At 35.6% G+C, this 23,530-nt stretch overlaps 2 protein-coding genes across 5 annotated transcripts; both read right to left on the bottom strand.

The window, feature by feature from the left end:
* Nucleotides 1–1,541: 1,541 nt before the first annotated feature.
* Nucleotides 1,542–12,173, bottom strand: LOC103976849 (putative clathrin assembly protein At4g25940). Its single transcript, XM_009392179.3, has 15 exons — nucleotides 11,969–12,173; nucleotides 11,785–11,854; nucleotides 11,478–11,575; nucleotides 10,965–11,103; nucleotides 10,763–10,890; nucleotides 10,581–10,673; nucleotides 10,413–10,463; nucleotides 9,780–9,845; nucleotides 9,631–9,696; nucleotides 9,447–9,527; nucleotides 9,265–9,345; nucleotides 7,538–7,708; nucleotides 7,374–7,446; nucleotides 2,415–2,536; nucleotides 1,542–1,987 (listed from the first exon to the last, which is right to left on the bottom strand). The coding sequence occupies exons 1-15, from the start codon at nucleotides 12,056–12,058 to the stop codon at nucleotides 1,667–1,669; spliced, it is 1,650 nt and encodes a 549-aa protein (XP_009390454.2). The 5' UTR covers nucleotides 12,059–12,173; the 3' UTR covers nucleotides 1,542–1,666.
* A 1,060-nt stretch (nucleotides 12,174–13,233) lies between these two features.
* LOC103976848 (uncharacterized) lies at nucleotides 13,234–23,053 on the bottom strand. Of its 4 annotated transcripts, XR_001977423.2 has the most exons (8): nucleotides 22,907–23,053; nucleotides 19,176–20,568; nucleotides 17,372–17,432; nucleotides 17,176–17,291; nucleotides 15,236–15,326; nucleotides 14,999–15,067; nucleotides 13,951–13,998; nucleotides 13,234–13,668 (listed from the first exon to the last, which is right to left on the bottom strand). XR_001977423.2 is itself a non-coding variant. In XM_009392177.3 (7 exons), the coding sequence occupies exons 2-7, from the start codon at nucleotides 20,363–20,365 to the stop codon at nucleotides 13,627–13,629; spliced, it is 1,548 nt and encodes a 515-aa protein (XP_009390452.2). In that variant the 5' UTR covers nucleotides 20,366–20,568; nucleotides 22,907–23,053; the 3' UTR covers nucleotides 13,234–13,626. The 4 variants fall into 4 exon arrangements, 3 of the variants coding, with proteins under 3 accessions (XP_009390452.2, XP_065000600.1, XP_065000601.1); XM_009392177.3 differs by lacking the exon at nucleotides 14,999–15,067; XM_065144528.1 differs by lacking the exon at nucleotides 14,999–15,067 and having other exon boundaries at nucleotides 19,194–20,568.
* Between the last annotated feature and the right edge of the window lie 477 nt (nucleotides 23,054–23,530).

The following is a 23,530-nucleotide window of genomic DNA, read 5'->3' as shown; positions in this document are numbered from 1 at the left end:
TATTAAAATTATTATTATTATAAAAATAAATTTTTTTAACTTTATTTATCTTAATATCATTGAATTTATCGGCAGACGATATTATAACACGTGTAAAAATAATACGAAAATGATATAAAAATTAATTTTAACGTTCAAATTATATTTTTATGAACGATGACATTATTGGGGTCAGTAAAAACGATCCAGTGGTTGACAAGAATATTACGGGGATGTCCTTAAAGACGTACTAGGTAGAGTCATGGAAATGGAGTCGAGGGACTTCTATGACTTCTTACAAAAAGAGAAGAATGAGGAGAGAGAGCTACAGTGAAAAAGTGAGGTAAGAGAAGATGAAGAAGATGATATCGCAAATGTCAATGCTTTGCATCTGCATCGACGTCACACAGATGTAAAGCAGCGAAAAGATCACTTGACATTTGCATTAGCGTCGACATAGATGTAAATTCTTTGTTATCAAAGAATCCTCAATTTCTATATTTACATATAGGTCCTCCAATTTATAAATAGATCCTTACACAAATTTCATAAACGAAGGATATTACACTTAGCGTCAACACAGATGTAGATAACAAAGCGTTGACGCAGATGCAGAGCATCGCTTGACATCTATACTGACACTAATATCTATATTGACATCGACGTTGATGCAGAGTGATATTGCTTTGCATTTGCATCAATGTCAACAATGATACAGGGAAGGATGATGCTCATCCTTCTAACCCCCTTCCTTAATTCCTCATCCTTCTTTTCTCCTTCCCTAATTTCTCATCTTTTTTCCCTCTTTCGTTACTTGGCATTGCTCATCCTTCTTTCTCCGCATGTTGAGAGATGAGACAAAAAGGGGAACCCTCAACTCCACCTTTAGGACTTTACCTAGCTCGTTTCTAAGGACATCCTTGTATAGTTATCATCAACCATAACTACCCACAACCTATAGCGACGTCGTCATCCACTACCGAAAACGTAACTAGGATGTTAAAATTATTTTTTTATCTATTATTTTTATGTCATTTCCGCACGTGCTATCATATACTATATCTTCCATCGATAAAATTGACAATGTTATGATACATAAAGTTAAATATTTTAATGAAATTATACGGATTCTAATATAATTTTTTTAAATCTAAGGACTGAAATATTAAATAGATCTAATTAGATGAGTAATATATAATTAGCCCCCAACGACATTCTTTTGCTATGAAAACATTAAAAAAAAAAAGATGCATTTGATGAGCATCTCATTAATAATTAATCCTTTATAATCTTTGGTTTCTAACAAAATTATTGGGTTATATACTACTAGAATTTTTGTTTTCTTTTTTATGCCAAATCATAGCTTGAATATGTGATACTAAACAAGACTTGGGATAACAGTAAAATTAATTCACCTCTCATTATATCTCGAAACAAAAGATGCATTAGATACGCTTACAGATTGGACGATAGGATAAAATATATTTTGAAAGCAGAGAATAATACATCACCAATTTACAATGGAATAAACATACACAGGAAAATACTTTTCTGAGCAAATTCAAACACCACTGGCAAGTGACAAGAAGTTACTCTCCCAATTCTTCTATATATCATCACGAACAAAATGTTAATGTACAAGCAAGAAAATAATAAGAATTTGAATATGAGGACAAGAATTTGTTGTTCAGATTAAACTTGAACTCCCTTGAAGAGGGGCAGCAAATGGATCACCAAATGGATTGGAGGATGCAACCTGGGGATGAGAAAAATGAGGCTGATAGGTTTGTGGGACGATCATGTTCTGTTGCTGCCGCTGCTGCTGCTGCTGTGTCATTAAAGCCATTTGGACATTGGGTGGAGGTGCAATGTAGTTCGACATAACAAAAGGGTCCATGGATTCGTAAGGATTGGCAGCTACTCCACCATGACATACTGCTGTATTCTGCAGTCTCCTAGCAGCATCATCATACAAGCTATCGAGCAGGAGCTGGTCGAATCCACCAGCCTGTTAAGGGCAAACAAACTGGACTTATTAATGGAAGATAATTGCATGATTTGACATAGTATCAGAAACAAGTTATTGTTGGACTAAGCTGATATAATGATAAGCGGTCTCATCTCACATATTTCATATCCAAAGTGATGGATACGACTTCCACTTACAATAAAACTGGATCTTTGAGAACTTATGATATTTCAACTATTATATAACTTCTTAGTCCTTTATTTGGTCTATGGTCATTCCTAGCTACTTCAAGAAAACAAGATACATATTGATCACCACAGAACTTAGGCAATCTAGACACACTTCTCTTGACAGAAAAATGGAAAAGCTGGTCCAGGAAGATAACAAGAGAAATCAGCAAGCAGTGTTTTAAGCAGTTATTGTTGCCTAAAACAGGATTTAATCTTGCCATGTAAACAACACATACCAGCTTGCTTTCAGTGGGTTGGTTGTTATTGTTGCTTGATGTTGTCACCAGTGCCAGCTCCCAGCCTGAAGAGTCTCCCGGACTGAATAAATCACCAGTGGCTGTCGATATAGAATCACCCCCTATAGATATATGCACAAAATTTTGAAAGAAAATTCAAGTTAATGGACAAAATACTTAGAGAGGCACCATAGAACGCAAACAAAATATTCTAAATGTGCAAGTTTATCACTTAGTTGGATGAATGGATACAGGCAGAAAACAAGCATTTGGCATTGTGTATGGTTTTACTGTTAGAAATGAGGTGGAGTTGTGGAAGAAGAATAATTGGGGAAGAAAATAAAAGTCTAAATTTGTTTTGGTTTCAGATGTTAAAGCTTATGATCTCCTCTCATCAATTTATAGGAGATGATAATACAAAACTACATTCATAAAAGATAAAAACTAAGGATTCCCTCAGCTTTCTAGATGATATATTTTCTTTTCACAAGATATCTTGACAACTTTGTAGACATATCAACTTTTGAGGAATTACAACATTTTCCAACAGGATTTTATCTTCTTCTAAAATATCCAAGATATTCTCATCTTTTCAAAAGATCCATGCCATTTTTCAAAATGCCAAAATCTTTCTTCATATAAGATCAAGTAAGATGGACTAAATTAAGCTTAATTTCAACAATCCCCCTTAAGGTTAATTTTTTTTCATCCATCATGCCAAGAAGTGACTTAAACTTGGTAAATGAGTGAACTCCAAGTGGTTTGGTAACATATTGGTTACTTAGTCTTGAGTCTTGATAGGAATGAGTTCAACTTTATTTATCTTCACATGCTCCCGGAAAAAGTGACATTTCAAGTCAATGTGCTTGCTCCTTTCATGATGCATCGGGTTCTTTGCTAGCGAAATAGTGAATTTGTTGTTGATGTAAATTTATGTTGCTTCTTATTTGACATGCATCTTCTCTGGCAAGCTTCTTAACTATATAGCATGACAAGCGCTTGAGAATGCCACAATCTATTCGGCTTCAAAAGTTGAGAGTGTCACGATTTGTTACTTTTTAGATGTCTAAGTGATTGTGGTATCTCTCATATAAAACATAAATCCGTATGTGTTTCTTCTATATCATCAACATCTCCTCTCCAATTGCTATCGAAATATCTGAGAAGTTGAAAATTGTTAGAACTTGAATTGAATAAACCATTTGGAGAGAGTACCTATTGATGTAGCATAAAATTCATTTAGTGGCCTTCCAATGAGTTGATTTAAACTCCTCCATAAATTGGCTTACTAATCCGATGGCCGATGCTATATGGAATGTTTGGTCTTGTGCATGTTAGATATTTTAAATTTCCAACCAAGCTCTTGTAAAGAGTTGCATATATTTCTTTGTCTTAATCATTCTTTGATAGCTTGACACCACAATCTATCAATGTGCTAATTGGGTTGCAATCTTCCATCTTGAATCTTTTAAGAACTTATCTTGCATATGCTTCTTATGAAATGAAGATACCCTCTTCGCTTTGTTTCACTTTATGCCAAGGAAATAAGACATCAACCTCATATCGATCATATCAAACTCCTTTGTCATGGCTTGCTTGAAATCTTAGAATATATGAGGATTATTCTTTGTAAAGATTAGATCATCTACATGCAAGCAAATATGTAACATGCTTCCATCTTCTTCTTTAAAGTACAAAGAATACTCATAAGGACATTGCTTGAAACCATTAAGTTTAGAGTAAGCATCAATCTTAGCATTCCAAGCCCTTAGAGTTTGCTTCAACCCATATAAAGACTTTTTCAATCTTAGAAACTCATCTGACTCTTATGGGTTCATGACCTTTAGGTAAAGTTGTGATCTATCATGTTTTGTTCTTCTTTATAGCATTAATCTCCTTATCTATTCCTTTCCTCCACTTCTTATCTTTAATTGTATTTTCAAAAAAAAAACTTCTTCAATAGCATAAAGATAAACAAGATTGAGTTGGTTTATCACCTCGTACAATTCTTATATGCTCCTTGTTTTTCTTGATGTCGGACTTTCTTCAAAAGATAAGCTTGATATAAAGAGATGATAGAGGTGTAAGATCTTCATTTATCACTTTGTCTTTGCATTCCTCCATATTTATACTCCAATTCCATACTCCATCTGTATGAAACTCCACATCTCTACTCACATACATTTTCTGTTCTTTTGGATTACATAACTTGTAGGCTTTAGATCGAGTATTATAGTCAATGAAAATATATTTGAAACTTTTGTCATCCAATTTTATTTTTCTTTCATCTGAAACAGAAGCATAGGCAATACATCCAAAAATCTTTAAATGAAAGATGTTAGGCTTCTTGCCACTCCAAGTTTCTTGTGGTGTTATGTCTTCAAAACTCATTGTTGGACATCTTTTGAGTAGGTAAACCGCATATACAATGACTTCACCCGAAAACTCCTTTGACATCTTATTTTGTAGCATGCTTTTGACCATGTTGAGGATGGTTCGATTTTTTCTCTCCACCAAACCATTTTCTTAAGATGAATAAGTTGTCATTAATGGTCTTTGAATACTACATGCTTCACAAAAGCCTTCAAACTCTGATGTGAATTCTCCTCTATGGTCCAATCATAAGGCCTTGATGGTATAACCACTTTGGTTCTCCACAATGCTTTGAACTTCTTGAATGATTCAAAACCTCTTATTTCTCCTTTAGGAATTAGACTCATGTTTTCCTACTAAAATTATCAATAAATGTTGGAAAATAACAATGCTCACCATAAGAAGTTGGAGATATTGGTCCACATATGTCAGTTTGGATTAGTTCAAGAGGCCTCTTTACATGATAGATTGACTCCTTTGGAAAGCTCTTCCTTAGTTGCTTGTCAAGAATACATGCCTCACAAAATTGATTTTGAGAGTTGATGTGTGGTAATCCTTCCACCATCCTTTTGTTTGATAATAACTTGAGTGCACCAAGGTTGAGATATCCAAGCCTCAAGTGTCATATCCAAGAGCTATCTATCAAATTAGCATTCAAACATTTATGATCAACATGCTTTATGTTCAATATAAATAACTTTTTGATCATTTACACTTGTGCAATTATCTTTATGCTTTGATTTCTTAGTATGAGTGTTCTATTCTCTATATGCACATTATAATTTATATCCTTTCTCCAAAAGTTATCTCAAACTTAAAATATTTATCTTAATGTTGGGCATAGAATAGACATTAGAAATAAAATGATGATTTTTATTTTTAGCTTGAATAAGGATTTTGCCTTTCCCCTTTATTTTCACCTTTGAGAAGTCTGCAAAAGAAACTTGTCCATTGACTTCTTTATCTTGCTCTATGAACATATGCTTATGCCCACACATGTGATTGTTTGCTTTACTATTCAAGTATCAAAGATCTTTATTGTGGATATTTCCTTCTTTTTTGTTCTAGCAATAAGATAAACTCATTTTTTTTAAATCTTTTTTCATATAGTTAGCCTTCTCATCAACTTGGTTAAAATCATTATACTAATATTTCGATAAATAATGACCAATCTTGTTGTAAGTATAATAATGAAATTTAGATTTATTATACATTCTTTCTCTCAAGGAACCACATCTTTCTCCTTTCTTGGGGCATTCTTCATCATTATTATTGTGTTGTAATTGTCCTCGGCCAATTCCATGGTCTCCACCATAGCTAGGACCATGACCATGACCTTTTTGGTTCTTTCTCCTTGAGCTTCTTTATTATTGTCTTTAAGGGAAAGCTTGCTTTGAAGAGTTTGCTCTATTTATTCTTACTTCTTCTTTTGTATTCTTTATTCATTAGCTTGCAATGAGTCTATAAATTCATCAATGGTCATGGCAGATCCTTTGATTCTTCAATGGCCACAACAACATAGTCAAATTTTACATCCAAGGATCTTAGAAATTTCTCCACCACTCAGTTGTCTTGTAATGTCTCACTATTTCTTCTTAGTTGGTTAATAATGACCAAGACTCTTGTGAAGTAGTCTGAAATGGATTATGCCTACTTCATCTTTAATGCTTCAATCTCACCCCATGAGCTTGGAATCATACCTTCTTCATATTCTCTTTTCTTTTATAAAAATTTTGAAGAATCTCTCATGCTTGCTTGGAGTTGGTGGTGATGGCAACTTTCTCGAATGCTCCTTCATCAAGCCCTTGATAGATAAAAAAAAAGAGCTTTTTTTGTCTTACTTTCTTATATCCCTTAAGGAATTCTTTTGACTCGCCATGAGTGTAGCTTCATCTTGGAGCTCATTATATCCCTTCTCTACTATCTCCCATACATCTTGTGATCTAAGCAAGGCCTTCATTTGGATACTCTAATTTTCATAATTGTTGGTAAGATAGGATATAGAGAATGATATATTGATAGCCATCTTGGATAACTTGGCTGCGACATCACTTTGTTAAAAATGAGGTGGAGTTGTGGAAGAAGAATGGTTGAGGAAGAAGATAAAAGCCTAACTTTATTTTGGTCTCGAATGTTCAAGTTTACATTCAAATGATCTCCTCTCATCTATTTATATGAGATGATAGGATAAGACAACATTTATAAAAGACAAAAACTAAAAATTTTCTCAATTTTTAACTTTTTAGATATATCTTTTCTCCAAGATATCTTAACAATTTTCTAGACATATCAACTTTTAAGAGATTACAACATCTTTGAAGAGGATTTTACCTTCTTCCAAAATATCTAAGATATTCTTCATCTTTTCAAAAGATCCATATCCTTTTTCAAGATATGATAATATTTCTTCATCCGTAAGATCGACTAAATTAAACTTAATTTCAACATTTACATCCTATCTTTCTACTCATGTGAAATAAAAAAAGCCAAGGCAATAACCATGAGCGCAAATTTATAAGCATCAGCCAGATAGAAAATACAATACATTCTAAAAAAGATGCAACTTGTAAAAAATGATGGAATTACCAGGTGGAATAGCCAGAGCCAATGCATTAATCTCATCAAGCTCAGCAGCAACTGGAATTATTTCATCCAAACCCTTCATCGCAAATTATGATATCGAATCAGATATTAAATTGAAAATGCCAACTGCAAACAGAAGGAAGAAAAGGTGGAAAAGGGAATTGTACCAGTAAATCACCCATCATTGCTGGCTCAGCTGGGATCTCAGCAACAGGTTCTTTTTTCTCAACAAATTCAACTGGTGAAGGTTCGGTATCTTCTACAACAGGTTTCTCTGAAGACTCTGGGGAAGAAGTTTCATCTTGTTTATATGCCAATGAGTTTCTTTCCTGATATTCCTGCTTCAACATTAAAGATAAATCTATCATAGTATGTGATCTTTGAGAGAATTGATGTATAGGAATTTGGAGGAAAAAAAGGCAACAGAATCTAAATGCTGAGGCAAAAACAAATTGGAAAAGTCAAGTACCACAAACCAGTTGATACAAATTTGAGAGGAGAAGAAAATAACTGTTTCATGTGGGAAAATATTAGAAGCTGCTTTCTTGTAAGATTCTTTAATTTAATTAATCGAAGTCAAATTGTTTCCACCTAAAAGTTTTTCCTTGGAATCAATGCCATAATTAATTGAAGGCAGTTGACACTACATCCTGATAGAAAAACAATTCTAGCTAATATTGACTTGATAAAACATGTGGAGGAGTTCTATAGCGAACTCCAACTCCTTTTACCAGCAAAAAGAGGATGAACATAAGATATCAACTGATAGTTAGAAAATGCACAATCATCTAGTTTTTTTAGTCATATAGTTTTTCAATATAAGGTAAAAAGGACATAATATTTTCAATATTCCAAGTCACTATTTGAACTTCAGTAAGTGTACATTTAAACTTCCACCAATTTAGCAAATGGCCGAACAAGATTTGATTGTTAGGATCATGGTTCACCTTACTAGTCCATATCAATGTACCGACCAACCGTTGGTACAATACGTACCGATCCGTACAAATGTACCAACACATAATATGATGGAACGTGCCAATAGATCAGTATGTACCGCCCATATAGGTCCCTTATCAGACTGATATATACCACGCATATCAAGTATCTCTTAAATGTATTGCAGATACAATAGCTTACTATTTGCTCTGAAGCATGAAAATAAAATGAAATAAATCAATTTTGCACTACTGATGTTCTCGTTCTTTCTCACAGATATATCATCCTGCTGTCCAAGCATCTAAAGTGAACTGTGAGAGAACCAAAGTGATAACTTTGCACATTATAGAACAGATTTAGCTCTGATTGTTCAATAATTGATCACCAAAATTATGCATTATTGCCAAAATCCATGCTCCTAGAGGACAGAAAAATTATGTCAATTAATTTGATAAATGGAACATTTTAATTTCTCACTGTATCATGTTTTCAGACACTGAGCTGATTGGTACCTAGATGTACCTGACAGTAAGCCTACCACCCAATATTGTATCAGATTGAAATTTAGAGCATTTCAGTCAGTGCAACAATTCATTTTTCAAAAGCATAATTGAGCTGCATTATGCAGAACAGAACTAAGGACTAAGTTTGTTCAAGACCATTGTAATTAATAACAAAAAAGAATTATTTAAGAAGTATAATGGGACTGTTTCCATTGATACTCTTATACACATAAGAATAAATTTTATAAAACAAATCATATGCATGTAAAGATGGATATATAAATGTTCACATGCTCCAAGAATAAATTTTATAAAACAAATCATATGCATGTAAAAATGGATATATAAATGTTCACATGCTCCATTTTATATCGAAGGCCATTGTAAATCAAATATAGCATAATTGCACACTGGAATCCGTATATATGTGGTAAATGCTTAAATACACTCACCAGTGTCAGGTTTGAGACTGAACCAATTTTGGGTGCTTCTCTAATGTATTCTTCCATGGTTGCTATAAATGAAGGAGGTGGCTGAAGAGTAGGTATTGACATCAAAAGCATATATAGACCATGACTATAAAAGGTGGGTATGAAGGGTGCAAGTCAAGTTCAAGTTAAGATGACCAAATCACCTCTCTCAAAATTGGAAACTGAAAGTTCCTGGCAAGCTCCAGAGCTTTGCAGAACTCATAAAATTCAGAAAGATTTTTTGCCTGTCAATATATAAGATTCAACTTGAATTAGTTTTGTCAAGAAATTTTCTGGCACTTCCTCTTCTTATTAAAGAGAAACAAAGCCCAAAATGATGCAAGATACCAGCTGGCCTGCTCTTTTATAGATGCTGAGCGCTTTAATAGCCTCATGTCTTGACATCTCAAAGAACTGCAGTGAATTATTGATTCATCAAAAGAGGGAAAGGGCTAAACTGATGCAAGCCAGATAAAAACTATGAAAAAGAACATTACCAAATCCACAAGATTGATTATCCCATCGTTGATTGCACAATAGGTTTTAAAGCTCTCTTTTAAAACCTAACTCATGAACAGTAAAAAATGCTCAGGTCAAATTTGTCACAGTTGCAACAATTCTTAAGTCCCACTCTGTATGAAACAGAAAACTGAAATGTGCCTGTGAGGATCTGAGATGATCTGCAATTCTTGGGGATGTTAATGTATTTAATTGAGAAAAATTCTGAATAATAAAATAATCAGTTGCAATCTAAATTCATATTGAAGAACTTGGACAAGAAGGTTTCTCTACAAGAGATAAAGTAATCATCTTTTGTTTTCATGGAAGAGATAAAAAAGACTTTAAATGATAATTGGCTCATTTAAGTAATAAAGTCTCAATAAGCCCGAACAAGGATGAAGGAGAAGGTAGAGTCTGCTTGGCACTATGGCCAATATGCGATCTTTAAGGAATTCAACCAACCGATATTAGTAACTTGTAAATGCTGATTAAGATTGAAGTAATAGTTAATAGAGCTCAAGGCTTTCCTGATAAGGTTTCTAAGTTTGCTGAAAAGGCATGTATCAGATCTCATAATTCATGGTTTGTATTTTTTCACCAAGATAACACAAAAAGGAGCATAAACATACCAGAGCCAAGGCATACTGTATAAGATAGTTGCCAAATGCTGCTCCTTCAGGCTAAAACAAGTAAAAATATTTGCAAGTAAATAACACTGAACTAATACGAGAGGAAGAACTTAGTAATCATTACTAAAAATAAGAAAAATCCTCCCAACTTCATTGCCTTTGGCCAACCTTGCATTCAACAAGCCGGAAAAGCAACTGTTGTAAAGCTGGCAACTGCTCTAGAAGCTGCTGACAACCTAAAGTTCTTGTTCTACTGCAATTCTGGAAGACCAAAAACTTATAAAAAGAGCTACTAAAAAAGAAAATGCATGTTTGTACAACAAACTGGCTCTTAGAAGTGAAAAATAGACCTTTGAGGAATCATCTGAAGATCTTCTCAAGTCCTCTGCTTCAATGTCATATCTTAGGATCCTAAAGCATTCAAGTCTCTCCTCCAGGAATAGTGAATAGGTTCGAACCCATGCAGAGCAGTCCCAAGCTAAAAGAAGAAAATGAAATATAAGAAACGCCCTTTACCAGAATTTATTGTGCAAAATGTCAAAGTAAACTAACCAACAGAACTAGAATCGTCCTTGAAATATGATATCTGTAGAATATTTGCTTTATGGCAATAGTGTAATAGCTCGTCTCTGAATGGAGTATCTCCCTCTCTCAATGCCCTGTGGATAACTATCAATGACTTCAGTGCAACCTGTACAATATTTACAGCACAAAAGCTCTGTCAAATATATGAAGTATCATAAATTATAAAGTCTCCTGAATCTGCATAACTATAAAAAATTTTATAAATCATAAGCTCGACAAGCGGCAGTGATAGATGAAAAATGTCATTAAAACTTAAAGTTAGCATAAGCAAGTGGATTCTTCTGCAAATTCTCTAATTCATTGGTTGCGCTAAAGATAGATGTTTAACAAATCGTTTTTTAACTCCTTTATTAAACAAAAGATTGCTTTGGATTACTCACGATCAGTTACTGAACTCGAATAGGATCGAAATGATGCATCACATTTCCAACCTGGAGAAATCAACGAGCATTGTCGGGTACAAATAACAAGGGCACTTACCACCCAGTTACGAGTCTTGGACAATCTCCTAGCCAGTGCGTGCACGCAGTAAGCGACATCAGACCGTGGGCAATTTGCCGACGTAGCAACAAAAATCTCTAAATTACGCACAGAGAAACCATGAGATTAGATCGTACCAGTAAATCAGACATACAAGATCCATTTACTGCGCGTTTTGCAAAATCCAAGGAAGGCTATCAAAGATCCTAGTTCTGTTCTAATGATCCCAACAATTCAGAATACGGATCCGTTGAGCTAAGCAGAAGATTGTATACCAAAAACAAGAATCTGAAGCCGAGGGACTCACTTCTAATGTGGCGTTCCTTGGGCGGGCACTCCACGTGATTCGTGGCCTTGACGACGGCAATGTCAAGATCCTTCGACAACGCAAGAGTCCAAAGACATCAAACAAGATGTACCAGTGTCGGATTCCGGGATGAACGGAGCACAAAAATGCCATTATGATTGCGATATGAAGGAGGAGATCGGACCTTGAACTCGCTGTTGACCTTGGCGAGGCTGACGGTGGTTGTATCCTTGAGCGCGCCGTAGGCCTTCCGCCAGCTCTCTAGCGTCCCCATTCGATCTCGGAGGAGGAGAGAGACCCTGAGCCAAACACTCGTCCCTTGCGACAGCCGAAGAGGAGGAGAATGGCGGAGGAGTAGATCCCGGTGGTATTCGTAATCGCGGCGAGGTTTCTTCCAACGACCTCTCTCTCTCTCTCCTACTTGTCGTTAGAATGTAGTAATTTAAGGCCACTGCCCCTGCACACGAGAAAGAAACCCGATAAAGTACCCAAACGGGTTAAGTGGGGCCCGCAAATCATGTTTCTGTGGGCGCAGCACAGGAGACGACGTTCGGGGTAATCGGTGTGGCGTTGTAGCGGTTCGACTGGTTTAAACTTCGCAACGTTACGCGGCATCCGTGCTCGTCTGCGGATGATCATCTACTTGGGATCCTGACCGTCCGATGGGCCAAACAGGGAGAACGGCTGTTGTTATGCACATCACAAACGACGCATCTTTTTCTGTGTGAAGGAAGGACCCAATTCCTAACATCCTTTTCGATATACAAGTTGAACGGTTTGCAGAAGATTTTACCAAACACCAATTTATCACATAAGAAAAAAGACTTATCGGTTTATACTTTTGTTTATCACACCTGCAAAATATTGAGGGGAAAAGAGCATGCATATAAGCTGATCTTTTCTATTCTTTTTTATCTTATATAGTTGTTCTTCCATTAGGTTGTTCCTTGATGCATTTAGTGGCCTGCACTGTGCGGTGTGGGTGTTGGTTGATGATAGATACCCAATATAATATAAGCTGCTGGCAGGGTGATTAATTTCCTCTTTAAGTGCAGCAAGGAGTTTGTAGTTGGCCTGTGCACATTTCATCCTCTCACCCATTGTCAGTTACTATGTCATTGTGTTGAATGCTCGTGAGGAAAGGCGATACCAAGATGACAAGCACGTTGATGGGTGATGATGAACAATGATTATTATTTCATGAACGACTGTTATCGTCCGATCTGATACACATCAATACGACGAAGAGAATCAACCGCTAAATCAAACCACACAAACTTACTCGACCTGCCTTAACCATGGGATCGTTAACTACAATCTGAACCAATCACTACAATCAAAATTCAACATATCTTCTGCGACAAGCCAACCCAATGGGGTAATTCTCAAAAATAGAGCAAGAGAGCCCAATCAAAACAAACATGTGGCTGAAAGCAAAATACAAGCAAATGAGCAAGGAATATAACACATCCATTATCCACATAATACAATTTATAATATGAAACACCTTGCTAGGATCAGTGATGATTACAAAAAGAAAAAAAAAATCCACAAGTGGATGGTCAAAATCGGGCATCGTGCGTGCCAGGAGGACCAGCAGTGATGACAATTTTCTGATAGGGGATGGTCAAAATTGGGAAGCAAAACTAACACACCATGTGGCACATCAACCGTAACTCTTTAAGTGCAGCCGCTCGAAAGAATAAAATGATCAATGAGGAGGCATAAGAAGCGCATAAGCTCAGATAACTTAATCATACATGATGAATTGCACAGCATCAACAATTTTGTTTTCACCGACCACCACCTTGTGTAACTACAATCGTTGCACAGCGCTGGTGTTCATCCAAATTTCTGCTTTCTACTGGCTAGCCGAGGCTTCAGCTGCATGAAAATATACCTTCTCAGAACAAATAATCATTGTATTTAAGTATCTAACATCTATATCCATGATTCACGGATGGCAACCCGATCGTATGAAGACAAAGCACTGTGTATTTGTTTTAAACTCAGGCATCAGAAACACCAAGCATTTAAGTTGACAAGATCATGAGTATACAATAAAATAAAAAATTGTAATACTATGAGAGACTAAAATCCTGGTCGCAGGTTGCAAAGAAGCATCCAAATAAACACTTATGGGGAAAAAGAAAATATATGACTTACCATCTCTATGAATTTTAGGTGCTTCAGGACAACTTCTGTTTCCAGTTCCTAGAATCACATATGAGAGTATATTTAGCAAAGCATAAAAACAAAGTAGTCCAAATTGGTGATTTCACACAATCAAATGCCATAAAGCTAAGAAAGATTTGACGAACAGCAGATCCCACATTAACAGGTACTACAACAAGCATGAAATAACAAAGAAATTGAAGGGTAATCATGCAATCAAATGCTATAAAAATGAAAAATAATAATGGCTATAAATGGAAATATTATATCGCAAAACAGTTCACTATCAACAGAGGAAAAGAAAAGATGACAGCCTGTCTCATTTTCGTCTGCAAAAATAACAGCATATCAAACATTCTGCAGACTGTCATGGCTACTTACCTGTAAAGGTAAATTATACTGAAGAAACAACCTATTACCTAATGCTCCATGTAACAACCTAAGCTAACTAATATGGCTCTTTGGGGTAGAAGACACAATCATATGAGCCAGCTGCATTAAAAAAAAAAATCAACCAACAACTGAGGAAATGCATTGATAAGTGTGCTTTAATGTTTGTGCTTGTTCACTGATAAATTACATAGAACTATATTAACCACTCGATACACTTACTAAATGAAATATTTCAACTATTTAAGAACAAAAGAAATTCCAGAATTAATATGAACAAATCAGCACATGTTCACCAAAAACAAATTATTACTACATTTTTTTAATAAATGAAAGATCTTCTATGTTCTAACATGTTGCCATTATGTCTGTAAATTAGATTATCATCGTACATCCAACAATTTAATCAGGATTGTTGTGATGCAATACAGGATTTTGATGGAAAAATTAAATCAGAAAGAACAGCACATAATATCTGAGAGACTGTAAACAGTATAACTGATTCGAAAAGGTTACTCGAGAAAAATAATGGATTTGCAGAAGGAATTGCCAAACTAATGAAAACTACCAACATAAAACAGTAACTGCAAAAAAGAAAAAATAATCTAACAATCAATAGAGGAGATAAATTGGAACAAAGAAACCTTACAAGACAGATAAGCTTGAGTGGTCAGACCAACACACAAATATCAACAATGGATCCACAAGTTAACTTATCCTGGAGCATGACATTAGAATCAGGCTCATTCCCAACTAGTTACCACATTGCAACTATAGAAAAGAGGACAAATAATGAAGGCATAATATAAACAATAAACACAACTTTGGATATTGTAGTTTAAAAAGCAATTAAGGTCCAAAGATATTGTCTAAATGCAACTTTAACCTGAGGAACAGCACAGTCAGCATGAATTGCATCCCAAAGCACCGCACAAGAACAATCCCAATCATCAGTTTGAACTACAAACAATGGTGCCCTGCAACAGATCCAAAGAAGATAACTTTACAAAGTTATCAATCTAGCATCCACAGTATTATTAGCATAATCAATTTAAATGGGAAACTTCCAAAGTTCAATAACTGTTTACTGCACTGGTCCTGTATTAGATAGCACAAAACATTACAGAGCAGGTTACGTTAATTGTACCATTGCTATTTTCCAGTCAAATTACCTATTGTGATAAGGTCCAAAGGAATAAACTGATTAAGATTGTATGTCATTGTGATTATCAAACTGCTAAGCATAATGAGAATAAATATTAAACCCACTACTACTAGTAACGTTTTCATTCAAGAACAAGTGTTGTGATTAGATGATCTAAATCAATTAGGATAATTGGTGTGAGAAAAGGTTGGGAACCTAAGATCTTTTCTAGAAACAATAAAACAATATTTATATGCTCTTGATTAAACTAGACATATCGAATTATACAGAGCTCAATGGTGGGAAAATCCATGTAATTGAATCCAGATAGTTGGGACAATTACAGCTTCATTGTTGTTGTTGTTGTCGTAATGTGCTAAAAACTCAACCTCAAATGTGGGTTGGAGCAGTCTGCTATTTCTTCCGAAATTATCATTCATGAATACTGGTTGTGCTGTGGATGGTTGCTACCCCATAGTTATATTTGTAATCAATGTCTGTGTCTTTCCCGCTTGATTGGAGACACTAGTTCAGGAATGAAGGAGAAAATAAGTGTTATATAATAAGTTCAATAAAGATTGAGAATTTAAAATGTAACTGGTGACATTAAACCACAAAATAAAGATACAACCATGATACATCTTCAGAGAATACCAAATTGCAAAGGCTTTCATCGATTTACCCAAATTTGGTCAGACCAGCACCAAGTTATTGCAACCCAAGCCGAATCATATATTAATCAAGATTATCACACAGAAAAAGGGTCAAAATTCTAAATCTACTTCATCCTTAATCTCTGCCAGGACAAGCTTTCTTTGACCCATAATTTAATCACTGCTTTTTTCTTCCTACCTCCCCTATCATCTGACATCTGTATCCACCTCCTCATCCAGTTTTTGCCATCACCTATAACTAATGTTGGATGAATACGATGCTCTTCATTCATCAATGGTAATCGTATATTTGGTGGCATATCTCACTGAAGTTACATCTTTGTTTTTCTTTCTCATATGAACAAAAAAGAAAAAAAAAACAGTGATGTAGGAGGTTATGTCAATTATGCAGCAAAATTGTTATGTTTGAAGTTTCTCTAAAGAAAATGCTCATCTATTATGTCTTAAAGCCAATCCCATAGAGACTTAAAAGTTAAAACTATAAATATTGAACAATATTTAATCCTGAACAACTACAAGTGTATATAAAATCTTCTGCCAGAAAAAAATACAATATCATTAATCTGAATAAAACCAACAAAAGGAAGCAAATAAAAGTACCAATACGACAATCAATATAAAAAAGGATAGCAAAAACTTCTCTGCATTCATACTGTCTACATTCAGGAGCACCACTTGCATAGTCTAAATTGAATTGTTATAACGATTTCATATACCAAAAGTGTTTGCAGGTTATAAAATATTTCAGTAGGGTCCACATGCATGGTATTCACAAATCATTTTTACCACTGTTTCATCCTCAATGAAAACCAAACATGTTTAATCCTATTAAACTTGTTTTGCTAGTAAAACCACCCAATTTCTACCATCAACAAAACTGCTAATTCATCCTCTAGTATTGACTCAATAACTATACTTTAATTGTTATAAAATAAAATACTATTCAATAAAATGAATGGATAAAATATCTGCAAACTTAATCACACAAAATTCAACAAAAAAGTTTACCTGCGCCACTTTCTACATACAGTACCCTCATCATCATCACCAGTATATACAACTTCTCGACATTGAACCCAATTACCAATAGAAGTAGATTTTGGTGGCCTGGAATTGTTCCATACCTACACAAGGCAATTGATCAAAGAAAAGAAAAGAAACTGAGATATGATAAAATAATTAAAATTAATTTCCCAAGTCTTACACTGAGACTAGAGTATTCAGCAGGATCCACTTCTGAAGGCTCCCCATATGGATTGAAACCACTACAGAAATGTACAAACCATGGACCAAGGAGCAATGAGCTTCAATGTGGATGCTAATGTCATACAAGAAATATTGTGATGCCTATGGATTTAAATTCTGTATCTAATAGCTTTGTTGGGAGAAATAAAAATAAATAAATAAAAGCCCATACTTCATAGAGTTAGCAAGAATGAATAAAAAAGATCAAGTCCACTGAATGATATAACTACTCATCAGAGAAGAGTAATGACAAAAGTAAAATCAACAAAATCTCTCAAAAGAGGCACACAAGTGGTGTGTAATTTGTTGATATAAAAGGTTCGCCGTATCGCAGCATACCACTCGGTACGAGCGATATGTACCAATCCGATAGGGGACTGGTACAGGCAGTGCATCGATACACCCTCATATATCATGTGTCAGTATGCTCGGTACAATTTGGCACATACCGTACCAACAACTGGTCGGTACATTGGTATGGACTGATAAGATGAACTATGAGAAATACTTGACAGTTAGCTTGTATATTATTTAGAGGGTGATGATCTTGTAAGCCCTTGCCTTAAATCTCTTTTTCACTTCTCAGCAGAGAAGCATTAAAATATAACTTGTACATCTATTACCAAAATAACCATCCTCTAGAAATTATACCTCATCCAAGTCAGTCTTTCCAAACATGTCTTCCCATGAAACCTCCCTCAGATCTTGTGACTAAATACTTCTTAAAATTAGTTCATAGCTATAAACTGTGAGTTCAAATAGCAAAATGAAGTATTTAGTCACTGATAGTTCTTTTGTATGATATTAGAAAAGGTTAGTGAATCTATGTGCTTCAACGATAATCATATTTTCATAGTTAAAAGGTTCATTTGTCAACTCCCATTGTATTTGTGCCGCAATGTAAAAACAAGGAGTACCAAAATTCATGGAAAGAACTATTTCATTAAGATGTAATATGAGTAATTATCTAAGTAAAGTTTTAAGGTAGGTTGCTGGAAATTGTGATAGACCAATACTTGATCGATGTGACATGATTGATATCACCAGCCCCCATTACATACTTCAGAGGTCTTCAGAAAATTTTCACAATAGCAACTGTTTAGCAGAAACGAGAATACTAGGATTGGACAAAAGGGCAGGGTGATTTTAATATTTCAATTTTATTCTAGTGATCGAGTAATATGAGAAGCAAATACCTTATTGATCTCATAGAGAATTCCAACTTAACTAAATATAACCTGTAGACATAAATAAGCATGGCCAAGTGCATGAGGCTCCCTTCTATTTTGCACCAAGGTAGATATCTGTATTTATTATCCCCATCCATTCATACATGCAAAATACATCACAAATCACAGACAGAATTGAACATAAACCATGATATAATTCTAAGCAAGGATCATCATGCAGGTATAATGCCAATAGCTGGTTGTCAGTGGGCACCTGGGCATTACTGTACAGGCCACCTGCTGAACCATCTCATGCTAGGCATGCGCCTGCGAATCATGCCAGTTTTACGTATGGGCTCAGAAGTCACACCCATGTTTGGTGATACTAAAATCATGGTTAGACACATCAGGCTATCATAAACAAATGCAGTACTTGGTTCTAAGAATAAAACACAATATTACGATGAAGGTCCTGGTCTTATGCTAGTTCCTACAGGAATTGTTGGGTATTTCACTTATAGGATGGCAACTTGTTAAATGTACTACCAAACTAAATCTTATGAAAATTATGATAGAGGCATTAGAAGAACGCACTCAGGTATTGGACCCGACCAGTCAGGAACTTCCGCTTGAAAATCTTTCCCGATGCGAGCCCCAGTTGTATAAGGCTGGCCGTCTCGCAACATGAATGCTATAGGGTCCAAAACTCTATGAGATACTCTTCTCCTGTGCCCTGGTAATTCATCCACCAAAGTACATGTTTTCCCAGATTTCTCATCAATAAAGGACTTTGGCTTCTTACTGAAACAAGATTGACAAAACCACTCATCAACTGGCAAATTTCTTATTTTCAGTCTGCAACAAGACACATGAAATGCTTCTTCACAAAGGTCACAAATTAGCATCTTCAATGGTTGTCCCAATTGACAACATATCTTGCATGATTGAAAAGTGGGTTCATGGTGATCTAGAACCTCAGGAGAAACCCATGCACCACTCTCACATGCTCCCCTAAGTAAACCATTAGTTCTAAGAACAAAAATGCACAGCTCCTTTGCTGAATGGAAATCACCCAATGGATCGGCAATGACATTATCCAATGAAGAACACTCACCAGTCTCCACTTCATTCTTTATGCAATATGAACTGGGATTATTATTGGACTTTGATGTTGAAAATCTGTCATTTATACCAGAGTTGTAATCTGATTCCGATTTCTGAAGGCACTTGACAGGTGACTCAGTATGTACTTTGTTTTCTCCGATAGATCTATTATTAGGAATACAATTTGGGTCTAATATTACTTCCATAATAACATCTTTCTGTGAGATGAAGGGAGTTCTGTGATCTAGCAGGTGATAACTTTCAGATAATACATTTCCATTCTCAACAGCTCCACCAAAATCTGCAAATTTCTTATTTCTGTGAGGATTATTATTTTTATCTGACAATGAATTGTCCTCACAACTTATACTAGAATGGCAAAAGGAGCCTTCTTTAGTACTTTCTGATACATTTTCTTTTGACACAAGTGCAACACCATTCTTCTGCAACTTCCTTCGTTTGTACACATAACCATCCATTTTATGCACAAAACTCATGTGCATATCACTTGTTGTTGATATATTGGCACAGGAAGACAATTCTAGAATACTGGAACCAGCTGATTTGCTTTCTTCATCTCTAATAACTGTAAATGTTCTGGGGGTTTCCAAAGGGCACACTTCACAAGTTACAGATTTCTTCCCAGTTTCGTTAGAATGTGACCAACCAAGCAAGTCCATGTTCTGTTGTTGCTATAGTCAAGTGCATACAATGATGATGCGGTAACACAATTAGGATGAGAACTCTGGATCAACATTTCACCGTTTCTCATGGCAACTATGTCTTGGCTGGATTAGACTTTTAAACTGCATATTTTTTTTTGGAACATACCTTAAGTGATACAATGATATCTCAGAAGCACAGTCCAAGAGCAAGAAACAACCTGGAACATGTGGACAGAAGGATGGATTTACAACATCATAAAAGTTTTGGCTGTTTCCAGCATAGATAAAGAGAGATTTCATAGTAACCAGATATCAATCAACGAACATACACCATGAACAAATACTTTCACAAATTATCATGTCTATATTAATGTTTAACAAGTAAAAAAGCACTATAAATGTTAACTGAGAAAACATAGAATGAGTCAGATACTGTTCCCTACAAACAAAAAACTTAAACAATTATTATGTATGAAGAACACCAGTTCTAGAATGCATTGTGCATAAAGATGTCACAATTTCAACTTCAAGAGCCCTTGTCACACAATTATTATGTTACTGTTCCCTACCATCTAGGAGAAATTACAAACAAATATTGTGTGGTTCAAGTATCATGTCCACAAAATAAATTCTCGAGTATTTTAAGCCATGTCTCTTTAACGAACATTGTTAGCCTTAGCCTTGTCTATTCGATGTAACACAGGGATAACCAAATGTAAAACCCACTAGTAGTAGTTTTCGTTTAAATTAACTAGTTTTAAAATATCAATCATATGAATTATTAATCTCTAAATTAGGTTTCATATTTCTCTTAGGACTTCCAACCGATTCCACTTTAGGTAAGATCCATATACATAACTCTACTTTATGAAGATGATGGGTAAAACTATTGTATTTCATTTTAAATAAAAATGTTCTTTCCTTTCATTTTAGGATTTTTGGCAACTACTTTATTTCCTTTGTTCTTTCTTTTAGGAGTTATAGTCAATTATCGTCATGATTCTGTAACTAACTCTTGGTAGCAGTTTTGAGTCCCATTTTGGGTAGATCTGATGAATAAGAACCCTATTTTAGCCAGATTTTTGGTATATTATTTTAAGTCATCAGGAATCAAGTCACAGATGAACTAGGTGTATATATATATACACACAAATACATATTAAACTCCAACTCTTTTGATCTTGGGATGCCCTCTATAGTGTCTTAATCACTAGGTTTGCTATTTTGCTACAATTCCTAGCCAACGTAGGAATTTGTCTCGTTCAACCATTTTTTGCCAACTCAAGCCTTTCTAATATGGAAACTGAAAATGAGAACGAAAAAAATACATCCACAAATACCACAAAACGAAATAAATCTACCTAGATCTTATTAGAACTCACTCCTAAGTCCTAACATAAAACAAAGATCCTATGCAAATTGTCATACATCAAGAATTGAAAGAAAACCAGGCCTACAGATCACTTGAGTATGCATCTCAGGCTATAATTTATAATGTCCGGACTCGGCGTAATTAGCCCCTAGAGAAATTCTTAATCCAAAATAAATTCAATGAGAAATATGTCAAGGTCACTTTTATGGCAAAAACAAACACCTAATACCAGAAATTGCAGTGCCCCTGAATCTGGAACCAGCATTTACCTAAGAAACAAGGAAAAGTGCATCCAAAGAAAAATCCTGCCTAAATTATCTCATGATTTAATCCCGACCTAAACAAGACTTCAATGAAAAACTGCAAGAAAACTAGGCAAACAGATATCTCCGGTGTGCACCTCAGGCTATAGTCTCTGATGTGGGTGATTCAGAGAAAAAAACTCCTGTAGAAATATTCAATCCATATAATTTGACAAGAGGCATCCATATAATTTGACAAGAGGCACGAATCTAAGCCACCTTCTTGAATTCAAAGAGAAACCTAACAGCAGAAATCATAACGTGAGACCGCTCTAAAACATCAATGCCCCTGATTCCGGAACTAGCATGACAGGAGGAACAAGGAAAATTTTGCATACAAGAAAAGGGCCCGCCTAGATAACTTCATGGCATGATCCTAACTTAAACAAGACTCAAATCAAGACCCTACCACAAATTTTCCTGCATCATAAGCTGCAAGAAAACAAGGCAAACAGATCTCTTGGGGATGCATCTCGGCTATAATCTATGATGTGGTCAACTCAGAGCATTTAACCGCTATAGAAATTCTTAATCCAGATAATTTAACAGGAAAGACAAACCAAGGCCGCTTTCTTCATTGCAAAGAAAACCCTAGCCGAGACGTCTTCAATTTTGCGACGCCCCTGAATCCGAAACTAGCGTATTTACACACAAAAAAAATGGAAAATGCATCAAAGAAAACCTTAAAGATCAGCAGAAAGCCTTCCCTTACACGACCCAACAGCATCTTCAGTTCAAGATAAAAAAGATATGGCTCGGAATCAGATAAATTTGGGAACGCAAACAATTTAAACAAGTAACAGAACAATCTTTCCAGAAGAAGATGCTCAAAAGCAAGAAATCAGCAGATAGCATGCAATGAAGTTGGGAGGACGAATCTACCGAAATCTCGAGCGCAAACGCCCCTTCCGGCCTTTCTTGGGGAAGAAAGGGGGAAAGATTCCACATTACTCCTCAAGATAACCAACCGAACGCGTTCCATTTGTAGGGGGTTCAAATAGTATGGGGGGATCTTTTATTCGGAGCGTCCGTCCCAAAAATTCTCTGCCGTTGGATCCAGATGTCGTGAGAGTCGAAGCACTTCCTAGCTGCATCTGCCAAATCAGAGCCGTCAGATCAGCATGGCTCTTCTTGGCACCTTCCAATCAGCGCACCAGGGAACAGGGTTTTTCGTCTCGATAGAACGGTGGGGTCCGCCTCATTCAACTCGTCGCTGACGTCAGATACAGCTCGATGACGCTACCTCGTCCCCCATCCTTGTGAGGGGATCCTATTCCCTGTCTGAGCCAACACAGGTGAAGGCTAATATGTGCATCTTTGTGATTTCACCATGCAGTGCAAACTTCCGTAATCATTCTGCTAATACAAATACTATAATTCTAAGAGAAAGAAACAAAGAGGCAATTCCTCTTATCAGATTTTTTTCTCGATTTGAAGGTTGAGCCAATTCTTTTTTCTGCATCCCATTCCACACAGAAATTACTTGCAAATATCTTTGCTGACAAT

The sequence above is a fragment of the Musa acuminata genome, chromosome BXJ3-3, assembly GCF_036884655.1.
Source record: "Musa acuminata AAA Group cultivar baxijiao chromosome BXJ3-3, Cavendish_Baxijiao_AAA, whole genome shotgun sequence".
Classification (NCBI taxonomy): Eukaryota; Viridiplantae; Streptophyta; class Magnoliopsida; order Zingiberales; family Musaceae; genus Musa; species Musa acuminata.
Note: the sequence above shows the minus strand (reverse complement) of the source record. Positions and strands in the feature narration are given on the sequence as shown.